This window comes from Aulonocara sp. 'chitande type north' Nkhata Bay, linkage group LG22 (genome assembly GCF_057382095.1).
Source record: "Aulonocara sp. 'chitande type north' Nkhata Bay isolate Kocher_YH1m ecotype deep benthic linkage group LG22, A_spYH_male_GT1.1, whole genome shotgun sequence".
Classification (NCBI taxonomy): Eukaryota; Metazoa; Chordata; class Actinopteri; order Cichliformes; family Cichlidae; genus Aulonocara; species Aulonocara sp. 'chitande type north' Nkhata Bay.
The window spans coordinates 15,179,551-15,191,352 of NC_141364.1; the positions used below are offsets into that span (position 1 = coordinate 15,179,551).

At 42.5% G+C, this 11,802-nt stretch overlaps 1 protein-coding gene across 1 annotated transcript; it reads left to right on the plus strand.

Annotated features, from left to right (window-relative positions):
• Positions 1 to 561: 561 nt before the first annotated feature.
• Positions 562 to 10,943, plus strand: tmem79a (transmembrane protein 79a). Its single transcript, XM_086281134.1, has 5 exons — positions 562 to 803; positions 3,458 to 4,237; positions 5,127 to 5,321; positions 5,421 to 5,643; positions 10,027 to 10,943. Exons 2-5 carry the CDS (start codon positions 3,550 to 3,552, stop codon positions 10,217 to 10,219), a joined length of 1,299 nt encoding a protein of 432 aa, XP_086137260.1. The 5' UTR covers positions 562 to 803; positions 3,458 to 3,549; the 3' UTR covers positions 10,220 to 10,943.
• The last annotated feature ends 859 nt before the right edge of the window (positions 10,944 to 11,802 follow it).

Sequence of the window (11,802 nt, forward strand, 5' to 3'; positions counted from 1 at the left end):
CCTGAAGAGCCGGTTCGGAGCCGAAAGAGCCGGCTCTTTTTAGTGAGGCGAACCGAAAGAGCCGGATCTCTAAAAAGAGCCGGAAATCCCATCACTAGTTTAAATATCTGGGTTTAATGAAATGCAATGGACAGCTTGCAAGAGAGGTGAAGGGCTGAGTGCTAGGGTGGAGTGCGTGGAGACGAGTGTCAGTGGTGATTTGTGACAGAAGAATAGTTACAACAATGAAGGTGAAAGTTTCTAGGATGGTAGCGAGACCTGCTATGATGTATGGCACGGAGAGGCCTGGCCTTCTGTTTCTGTACAGGCCACGCCTCTGTATTCAGGTGAATAAATTAGCCTGTGAAGGGAAATGCGTTTGTTATGAAAAAGGAAATTTTTTGTTGTAAATTTGAGGCTGTAAACATGCTTTTTATGCTGTAAAATTGGGCATGTTAACATTTAGAGATCGAACTATTCTGAAGACAGCTCCTCAAGTGTTCACTAGAGGAACTGCAGCTTTTCAGCTCTGGAATAAAGGTTGATTAGCTGAACACGTGACTTTTTAGTAGAGACCGTAAAGATTAATAATAAAGATAAATACTCTAACTTTGATCAGAACCCCGATACAATAACGCTTTGAGAGAGGGCGGGGATGTTGACGTTTCTCGGGCGGAGTGATACTTCTGCACTGTTTAAACAGTGGAAGAGCACCTGGCCTCACCTGTCTGGAACTTTGTTTCCGCTTGTGGGAAACGGCAAAACTGGCGACTTTTAAACGAAGTTACGGATTGTCTCAGTGATGTGACCGGATTTAAAAACAGGTAAATCAACCGTTAACTTTTTTAAAAGATATATTTTAAAACCCGGTGCGGCGAAGAATCAACGGGCTGAGTCGTACTAAATATAGAGTTGCTAAACAAGTTCTGGCTGAAGCTACTTTTTCTTTCACGGGCTTCTAAAGTTACTCTACAGTGCATTTAAAGGCCCAGAAACGTCTCTGTGACACCTTAAGCCTTCACAGCAAACTCTAGACAATAAACTTGATCAACAGTGACCTGTTTTTTTGTTTTGTTTTTTGTTTTAAAGTGAAATACCGATAATGTGGACCGGTCGTCCAGAAGCAGAAGTATTTCCTGAGAAATCGCAGCGGCTGCCTCACATATTTTAATGCGTGTACAGCTTTGAGCACTCCTATCTCATTTTCTTAAATGTTTAAGAAAACAAAACATTTGATAACACATTAGATCTTTTTTTCTAACGACTTTGCACGATATTTTCAATCCTGAACAGCTCAAATCAGATTAATGGACGATGCAGCTGATTCTTGGTTGAGGCCTCAAAGTGGTGAAATGCCATCAGAACTGCTTTAGTTCTCAATGTCATAGATTCAAAGAGGTGCTGGAAACGTTCTTCAGAGATGTTGCTTCATGTTGATATGATTGCATCACACAGTTGCTGCAGATTTGTGAGCTGCGCATCCATTATGGGTCTGCTGTTCCACCACATGTCAGATTTCAGCTTTGTGACTTGGCACGTTATCCTACTAGAAGCAACTATCAGCAGATGGGTACATTGGTCTCAAAGAGAGATGGTTAGCAACAGTACTCAGGTTGGTACTAAGGGGTCCAAAATATACCACAAGAATGTCCCCTAAATTGTTACATCACAAGCAGCCTGAAATGCTGATACAAGGCAGGATGGAGCCATGCTTTCACATTTCTGCCAAATTCTGATCGTACAATCAGAATGTTGCAGTAGAAATTGAGACTCAAAATAAAATGTTATTTGTATAGGACATTTTCAGAAGAATCTCAAGCAACAATAAAATGAATCAAATACAAGTTTAAAAAGAAGCATTTTTAGCTGCTTGTTAAAAGGGATCAAATCCATTGATCAGAGGCTCAGAAGGATGTAATTGCAGATCTGGGGGCCACTGTTATAAAAGCTCTCAGCCTTGTGTGATGCGGGCCCTGATCACTTGACCTCCAGGACCTTGCTGGGAATGCAAGGATGTAAAAGTTCACTGATGTAACCTGAAGTTTGTCTGTGCAGAGCTCTAAAAGTCAAAGCCAGATCCTTAAAGTAGACTCTAAAGATAATGGGGAGTCAAGGCGATTGAATTAACAATGTTGTGAAGTGGGAGCACTCAGGAGATTTAGAAGATGACCTATAGAAGTTTCAAGGAAGCTTTCTTAAGACAAGTGAACAATGAATTGCAGTAATCCAAATGTGATGAAATAAAGGTGTGAATAACGATTTTCCCTTCAGAGTGTGACCCAATGAAACTGAACTTGGTAATATTTCTCAAGTAGAATCCAAGAGTGAACCAGAGATTTAACGTAAGCATTCAAAGTAAAGGCCGAGTCAGAAGTTACACCTGAGAGAAGATTTAGCTAACGTGGCAGAGGATCAAAAATGTCCATAACCTTAGACACAAATCTTTTCAAAGCACAAAAAAAGGCTTCTGTTTTTGCTTCATTAAGTAGAAGAAAATTGTCAAACATCAAACTTTTAATATTTTCTAAATCCAAGAGTAACTATACAACTTAGAAAAATCTTGGGGCTTAAAGGAGGCATACAAATGAACGTCATCTGCATAGAATGATCCAAAAAAGTACTTAATAGTGCTCAAACTGTGCTGAAGAGGGACGGAAACAGCCTTCTGGTACACCGTAGGCAGGAGAATAGGACCTAGACTTGGAAGCAGTCATGGGAAAGGACCATTCAGGCAGAAGTGATCAGAGTCATTTCAAACCAGGCCACGATACGCCCACCCAGTATCTCAGTTAACTGAGCAAAAAGTGATCGTCAACATTTCTGAAGGTAGACATCAGCAGAACAGATCAATCTCCTGCATGATTGATCCGGGGCTGGGTGGCGGGGGCAGCACCTCCCTCTACCCTGCCACCTCCTCCTGCTTGTCCTTGGGAACACCAAGACATTCCCAGCAGTGGAACCTGGTGTGGCCTTCTGCTGCTGTAGCCAATCTGCTTCAAGTGTTGTGCTGTGTATTCAAAGATCCTCTTCTGCATGTCTTGGTTGTAACAAGTGGTTGTTTGAGTTACTGTTACCTTCCTATCAGCTCAAAGCAGTGCGGTAGTTGCTGGTGAAGTTGCTGCCATGTGATTAGCTGATTAAATATTTGCATTAAAGATGAATTCAACAAGCGTACCTAACAAAGTGGCCTTTGAGTGTACATCGTGATCTCCTAATAATTTTCCCGTTCACCCTCTGGATTAGTCGTTTATTGCATTTGCGACTCAGACACGTAGTGATTCATGTATTAATCCTGTCACATAAATCAGAGCTGCAGTAACATGTTGTATGCACAGTGCTGGTATGTGTGACGACAGAGTGAGCCATATCTGGTAACACGCCCATGATAAACGGTGAACTTTGATGTTTTTATGAAGCTCAAGTTGAAGCAGGCTGCTGCTTCAAGCATCGTTATAATGTTTTGTTCCCTCTCTCACAGAGAAATGCGAACAAAGAGGACTTTTAGGAGCTGGTAACAACAGATTCTCAGCAGTGCAGCTGGTATTGACTGGAAGTAAAGAAACACCAAGAATGGCTGACCTAATCAACAACACAAGTGAGGAGCTGGCATTTTCACCTGCTGCTTCAACTGCAGAGCCACAAACGCCAGTAAGTAAAAAGCCACAAGAACACAACGGCTTGGAGGACAAAAGAAAGCTTACAGATGATGAGGAGGAGGAGGAAGAAGAAGAAGAAGATGATGATGCGACCAGCTCTGCTTTTCTGGAGCCAAGCACTTTACCGTGGTCGGCAGGCAGAAACAGCAGAGCCCTTACAGAGCAGGATGAGGGAATCTCGTCAGAAAAAGGAGGATCAGAGCTTGACGAGAGGGACACGGGAATCAGCAGAGGGAGCCAGGACCTGTCAGAGGAGCAGAGCCAGGAAGAGAGCGATGTGAAGAGCAAGACCAAATGGAGGGAGAGCATGCCCGAGGGGGAGAGGTGGAGGGACGATGAGATTAAGGTGAAGCAGGGTGATAAAGAGGACGGCTCCCTCGCAGATGATGAGGATGAGGAAGAGGAAGACGAAGGGGGATTAACATGGGTCTCGGAAAAATCATCTCCAGGTTTCACGCCACAAGTCACGATTTTGAATCACTCCACGAAAGAGGTTCCCGAGGTGAGCAGGCCACTCGGAGAGAAGGAGGTGGAGCCGGAGATAGAGCACGACTCCGTTGTAGAGTTTTACCCGGAGTGGACAACCAATGACGACAAGTACTGTGAGTATCCCGACCAACCCAGACTCTGCTACACCCAGCCCACTTTTTTTATTAGCATTAATAAGGACCTACTCCTTGCACCGCTGAAATCTTAGTGCTTAGTGCTCTTATTCTGAAAAGTTGTTTCATTTTTGTTTTCAAAGTATTTAAAACTCCATCACAGTCATGAGGTGAACAGCCAAAGTTGGCACACAGGCACATATTATTGATATCAGGTATTACGATGTCATCGCATTCCTTAACAACCTACTAACTGGCTGAAACAGCCTATTTGTGGCTTTTACGCACCTAGCACACCTTACAAAAAGAACAGTATTTTAATTTCACACCAATAAAATCTTGAATTGTGCTATATAGTACTCTTTTTAGTACTCTTGGATCTGTCTTTATATGGTTACCTGAGACTCGAGGCTCTACTTGATAGCACAGAAGCTCCACCTTCATGAGGGGCTGCCAATCAGAAGAGGAGCTTGTTTCACACAGTGGGTGAACTGAGGAGCTGCATCAAGACTAAGTATGAGAGAAATCAGGAAGTGTGACTCATGCAAAGTTACTCTATTAAAGTCAAAGAATAAAAATATGGAGTAGTAATTGAGGATAATAGGTCCGCTTTAATTTGATGATCTAATCACATGTTGGTTCTGTTCCAAGTAGGTTAGCGTGTTTTCTGGAGCGCATTTTCCCCCAGTGAGAAAGTCATTGGTGACCCGGCCTAGATCTCCCTTTTTTTTTTTTTGGTGCTTAACTGGAATTAATGACACGTAATTATGTCTTTAGGTGAATCATGCTGTGGCTTCAGGATATGTTGTGTCATCTTTTTTGGCACAGTCTCCTTCCTGCAGAGTTACTTTGGCTAATCATAAACCGTAACTGTGTTCTTCCTCCTCAGACCTGTGTGAGCATATCTGCAAGGAGAAACTGAGGGTGGTTTTGGCGATGGTAGCTGCAGCAATACTTTTCCCTTTCCTGGTGTGGGGTGGTTACGCCCTAATACCTTTTGATTCGCCAAAGCTTGAAAGCGCCCCCCTCAGGGTGGTGTACACACTGCGCTGCGCCTTTTTTGCCAGCGTGCCCATCCTGCTCGGTGAGACTTTAGTGTTTTCCTGTGTTTAAAATTGTAATGCACCAAAGCAAATCTGTCATGCAAATAAGAAAATGAGGTGACTATGATCTTTCTCTGCAGGCGTGGTGGTGCAGGGCCTCGCCCGGCTGCGTTACAGCGCGGTCAAGCCCCTCGTTCAGAGTAACCTGTTGAACATACAAGTGGCCGTGCACTGGCACTACGTCAATGAATCGCTCGGCCTCTTCCTCTTCTACTTCCTGCAGCTTGCTGTCATGGCAACCTACATCAGCCAGGACCTCATCAAACTGGTGCCGCTGCTTACCATCGTATTTGTTTTTGGCAGGTACGTGTTTGTGTGCGTGTTGTCAGCAACTGGTAGTTCAGTGATGAAAATATTATGATTAGTTTATACCTACTGAATGACACTCTCATAAGACTCATCTCTCATAAGACTTTTCAGACTATCTAAACATGGAGCACAGCAATGATTAAGTAAAGGAGGGTTCTGTGTCAAGCCTGCATTGGTGCTCTCTGGGTACTCAAGCGCCAGAGATATTAATTTTGTGTTAAAGTGTGATTGTGATGCTGGCCAGCGGTGTGAATGTGAGAGTTTTTACTTGCATCTGTCTAGGATGTACCCTGCTTCTTGCTCACTGTCAGCTGGTATAGGGTCATCTTCCCTTAGCCCGAATTAGATAAATGGTAAAGAAAATGCTGATATAGATGGAATTTTATGGATGGAATGATTTTCCAACTTCCTAACAGACCGTGCAGAAGCTCAAAGAATCCCAAACAAATACAGAGGGAGATGTTTTAAGAGCTTGAAAAGATTAGACTTTCCAAAGAAAATGTCATGTATTTCTGTTTCTGGTCTATACTTGCATCGCTGTACCAGTGCTGCTGCAGAGGTACAGTGGAGATAAATTATACGTTTGTGGTGATGTCACTGTTTGCGTGCAACATGGTCACTCTTGTGTGACCTCATCAGAAGCTCGAATGTCCTCAGCAACACTAATATCAGGAGGGACTAGGACCTCTGGTATAATAAGCTGACATGGTGTCACACCTCTTCTCTGCTTCTATAGCAAGGAGGCTGTCTGGTGAAAGGCTCACTCATGGTACTCAGAGAACCGGGGTTATATACATAACCTTAAAGTTCTGGTCTTTTACATGTGTTGATGGGCAGGTTTTGTCTGAGTCACAAAAGTAAATTAAGGAAATTAGTGCAAGTTTTGCATGTCCTCAGTACCAGTATAGGTGGTCACATCATTGTGCTTGACAAAACCAGTGTGTCGATCATAATAGGCTCGTATGATTGGAGTTTAACCATGCATTGCATTAACTTTTGATAATTTGTGCCAAGTAAGGGAATCATCAGCAGTTTTTGAAGGATTGTTTAAAAAAAAAAAAAAAAAAACTCAACTAAAAGTTTGTCCAGATGTCCGCACGTCATAATGACCAAACCTATTACAGTTCATGCTAAGGGGGAGGGTTGATGACAACACTGTTGCAGTTACTTTACTAAAATCCAGGAGCTGTTGTACGTCAGTACGATTTATCCTCCATTAGCTATGATTGTCCCTATACAATGATCTGAATCCATGAAAGTTTTGTCTGTGATAAAGTTTTAAACCTGTTCGACTGTCACAGTCGTCTCTGTGAAACCTGGGAAAGGTGCTGAGCAGACAAAAGTCCAACTAAAGCTGCAAAGTCAGCGTGCTCAGACTCCGTCATTACTACGACTTCACTAGACTGACTAGGTCAAATTTCTGTGAGACAAAGTGCGGCTGTAGTGAGTGTTTTTTAAAAAGCTTTTAATGTGATTACTCCTCTGATCTTTAGGTCTACAACAGTGAACTCTAATCCCTTTAAAATGCTGCTTGATGCTTTAATTGGTTTTTATTTGGTTGCACATTAGCTCCACAAGTATGAGGTAAAGACTGTGAAACCATTACTTTCAAATTGTACTGTGCAAGAACAGATAATCATCTTCACTTGTAAAAAAACAAACTGTTTTTGTGCCCCAGTTAAATGAATAAATGAGGAGAAGCTGAAGAACAAAGTTTCTTTTCAAACTTTAAAGAATCATCAGACCAAAAAGCCTTTTTAACAGCCTTTTAAATAAAGTTTCACTCTTTGTTCAGTCAGTGGCTGAACAAACAAACATGACCCCTCGATCAGTTTTACTAAATTGAATACAGTGAAACTATTTGCATGCTCGAGCACGATTAAAACAAGATATATTATCTAAACCACAGAGAGGGTGAATAACTTGTTATATAACCTGTTACTTCCTGCTGTTTCTCTGTTGGACTCGTCATGCCTCTAACTGCTTTCCTGCCTTTCATCATCTGGTTCAACTGGGGATTTGCCCTAAACCTGTCTGATCACCCGTACTGCTGCAGTTACTTTATCCACAGTTTAAAGCTTGCATGCAAAAGAAAAACATCTGCAGTGGGGACATCACAGTGCCGCCTGCTTACAAAAAACAGTGAGCCAGTCGTATCGATCCCTGGTTCAAAGAGTGTGCTGTGGGACTCTGAAAACTAGTGATAAGTCAAGGGTAGCTCATGGTTTATTTCTCAAAAATTGCAGTCTGAAATTGCACTCAAAGATTATTTTTTTTAGTTTTTTTTACCTTTGTGCACGTCATTATATTTTGGGTAATCTGCATAAACCAGGGGTGGGCAACTCCTGGCCTCAAGGACCGGTGACCTGTAGGTTTTAGATGTGTCCTTGAGCCAACACAGTTCCAACTGTGATTTAAATGGCTAAATTACTTCCTCAACATGTCTTGAAGTTCTCCAGAGGCCTGGTAATGAACTTATCATTCGATTCAGTTGTATTGACCCAGGGTGATAACTAAAACCTGTATGACCACCGGCCCTTGAGGCCTGGAGTTCCCCACCCCTGGTATAACCAATTAGGAGCAACATACAGTGGCTTGCAAAAGTATTCGGCTCCCTTGAACTTTTCCACATTTTCTCACATTACAGCCACAAACATGAATCAATTTTATTTGAATTCCACTTTAAAGACCGATACAAAGTGGTGTACATGTAAGAAGTGGAACGAAAATCACACATGATTCCAAACATCTTTTACAAATAACTGAAAAGTGGCGAGTGCGTACTTATTCAGCTCCCTGAGTCAATACTTTGTAGAACCACCTTTTGCTGCAATTACAGCTGCCAGTCTTTTAGGGTCTGTCTCTACCAGCTCTGCACATCTAGAGACTGAAATCCTTGCCCATTCTTCTTTGCAAAACAGCTCCAGCTCAGTCAGATTAGATGGACAGCGTTTGTGAACAGCAGTTTTCAGATCTTGCCACAGATTCTTGGTTGGATTTAGATCTGGACTTTGACTGGGCCATTCTAACACATGGATATGTTTTGTGTTAAACCATTCCATTGTTGCCCTGGCTTTATGTTTAGGGTCGTTGTCCTGCTGGAAGGTGAACCTCCGCCCCAGTCTCAAGTCTTTTGCAGACTCCAAGAGGTTTTCTTCCAGGATTGCCCTGTATTTGGCTCCATCCATCTTCCCATCAACTCTGACCAGCTTCACTGTCCCTGCTGAAGAGAAGCACCCCCAGAGCATGATGCTGCCACCACCATATTTGACAGTGGGGATGGTGTGTTCAGAGTGATGTGCAGTGATAGTTTTCCGCCACACGTAGCGTTTTGCATTTTGGCCTAAAAGTTCCATTTTGGTCTCATCTGATCAGAGCACCTTCTTCCACATGTTTGCTGTGTCCCCCACATGGCTTGTGGCAAACTGCAAACGGGACTTCTTATGGTTTTCTTTTAACAATGGCTTTCTTCTTGCCACTCTTCCATAAAGGCCAACTTTGTGCAGTGCACGACTAATAGTTGTCCTATGGACAGATTCCCCCACCTGAGCTGTAGATCTCTGCAGCTCGTCCAGAGTCACCATGGGCCTCTTGGCTGCATTTCTGATCAGTGCTCTCCTTGTTCGGCCTGTGAGTTTAGGTGGACGGCCTTGTCTTGGTAAGTTATACTTTTGCAAGCCACTGCATTTGGCATCAGAAGCTCTCTGGTTCCCATTTGTAGCCAATGTTCTGTTAACCTGTTACATCTGAGCATTCATAAATGGACGGTGTGGAATAGATTTTAGCATTTTATAAACCAGATTTAATAGGTAACAGCTGATTTAGACTTCTGCAGCGAGTCTTCGTTGAGCTGATGATGTCACCTACACACGTGGACAAGCTTCGAGGCTACGTTCTGCTTTTCATAAGCAGTCTGCTGCCAGCCGATTTTAAAAACTGCTGTAATAATGAATACATTTAATTTCCAACTCGGGCTGAGAGCTCTGAGACGATAATTAATTCTTCCTATACCACAGCACTTTGAGCTACATACTGAAAAATAAGGCCTCAAATCTCCAGTACTCCATCACATTGTGCCCTGAAAAAGATCTGACAGTCTCGAAAACACGATGACAGAAAATTAGGACACTTTAAAAAAAAAAAAGAAAAAAAAAGAAGCCTCTATTAGGCCATTAGTGCAGCTTTGAGTCATCAAGCACTCGATACAAAAACAGATGAAAAGGATAAAGGAGCTGCGCTGTCTAATGTTCCTGCTGAAAGGACAGAGTGGGTGTGTGGGCTGATGCGGGCAGTGATCAGATCTTCTCTCAGTATTGTGTCCAGCTGCTGGTGACTGTGCTTCAAACAGAAATGAGTCTCATCCCCCTCTCGTTGCAGGCTGATCTACTGGCTCTGCCTCTCCCTGGGCAGCAGCGCCAGAGGCTTCGGCTTCGGCTTCTCCTTCTTCCCCATACTAGTCATGCTGGGCACCAACCTCTACTTCGTGTGCTCGTCGATGGGACAAGACGGCGTCTTTGACGTGGCGCTGCCCACCTCTGCTCCTCCACCCAGGCAGCGCTGGTGGGGTTAAAAGGGCGTGGAGCAGAAAGAGACAATGAAACCTGTAATATAATACTTGGAGTATAACGATACAGTTTTTGCTCACAGACAGCTCGTTCTGTCCTGGTGGGTCCAAGTTTTAATAAAGAAGTCATCTGCTGATGAATTAAATATGCTTTATGATCATTGATCAGCAGTGTTGTGTAAAAATATATATATTTTTGTATAATTTAGCCCTGATGCAGTTCATCATACGGGGCTGTTAATCAGTGACTTCATGAAAAGCTAAAGGATCACGACTTAGTGCGAAATGTTTCCTCGGACCTTTTTCTGTTTACAAAGAATTCAAACGTACGAGCTCGTTATGTTGTGGGTGAAGAAAGTGACTTTAAAAACCGGAGCGTCAAAATCAAAATCAGAAACATTTAATCAACCGTCCAATCATAAAACGTATGACTCTGTACAGTTGTCTTTTTTTTCTTGTTTTTGAACTTCGCTTTGAGCAGACTGACGTAGACGATCCGGTTTATATAGATTTAACATTTTGGACGCCCTCATGAGACGATCCGTTCTTAGTGAGCTACAACTCTGTGGTCTCATGTTTTGTGCTGATGTAGTACTTTTTTGTATGTTTGTATATCTACTTGTTATTTTTTCACTTTAGGTCATATTTAGTGATTTAAACTTTAAAATACACAAACTAAAACAAAATATCTGAACTCTCGACATAAGAGAATTAAAAGATTTTCAAATCATTGTCTTTCACTTATTTGTTTATTTTCACACTGCTGCTGCCAGCTGTGTGGCTTCTTAAACTTAATATTTATAACTGTGCCTGTTAAATGCACCTTTGTTGTTTTGATCAAAGGCTTTTCTTTGTTGATAGCAGCACAAAGTGAAATGCTATTTTTGGATTGTCCTTTTTTTTTGTGTCCAAAGGATGTTTTGTGTTTACCCCCCCTCCTGCTGTGAGTGGTAAATATGTAAAGAAAATGTCAATATTTGGAAACATGATAACAGTGCAGCTGATGATTCAGATTAAAATGCCTCATTTCATCAATTCTGTCCGGGAAAGGGTGAGTCAATGTTCTGAGTTTTGGCAACATCAGAATGTAAAGCTGAAAAATGCCCCCAGTCCTGAAAAGCAGACTGCAGAGCCACGATCGCGGTGACCCGACGAAGCTCGAGGAGCGCCGTGAGTAACGCCGTATCAAAACCAGCAAACGGCGGACGTGAATGAACTCTGAGTCAGTGCCACAGGGTTGAAGTCCATTACTGCGTCTGCTATCAGAGGGATCGTGAACCCTCCACTTGCCCATCTTAACATTATCAATAGATTCAGTCCTTGTCTAACAGAGTCCCTCAAACATCCCAGAACTGTGGTGCCAACACAAAGCTGCTTTACATCTGTGTAACTTTATTTAAGCAGTCATTTATTGATTCATTTTCGAGCTAAAATTTGTGAGTTGCAATAAAATTGCACAATGTACTTTTCCTTAATCACAATACAAGGCTTGTCAGCATTGAAGGGTGGACATGAGCTGCTTGAATGTTCTCCCACACACACACACACACACACACACACACACACACACACCTTTGCCTCTTTAGACA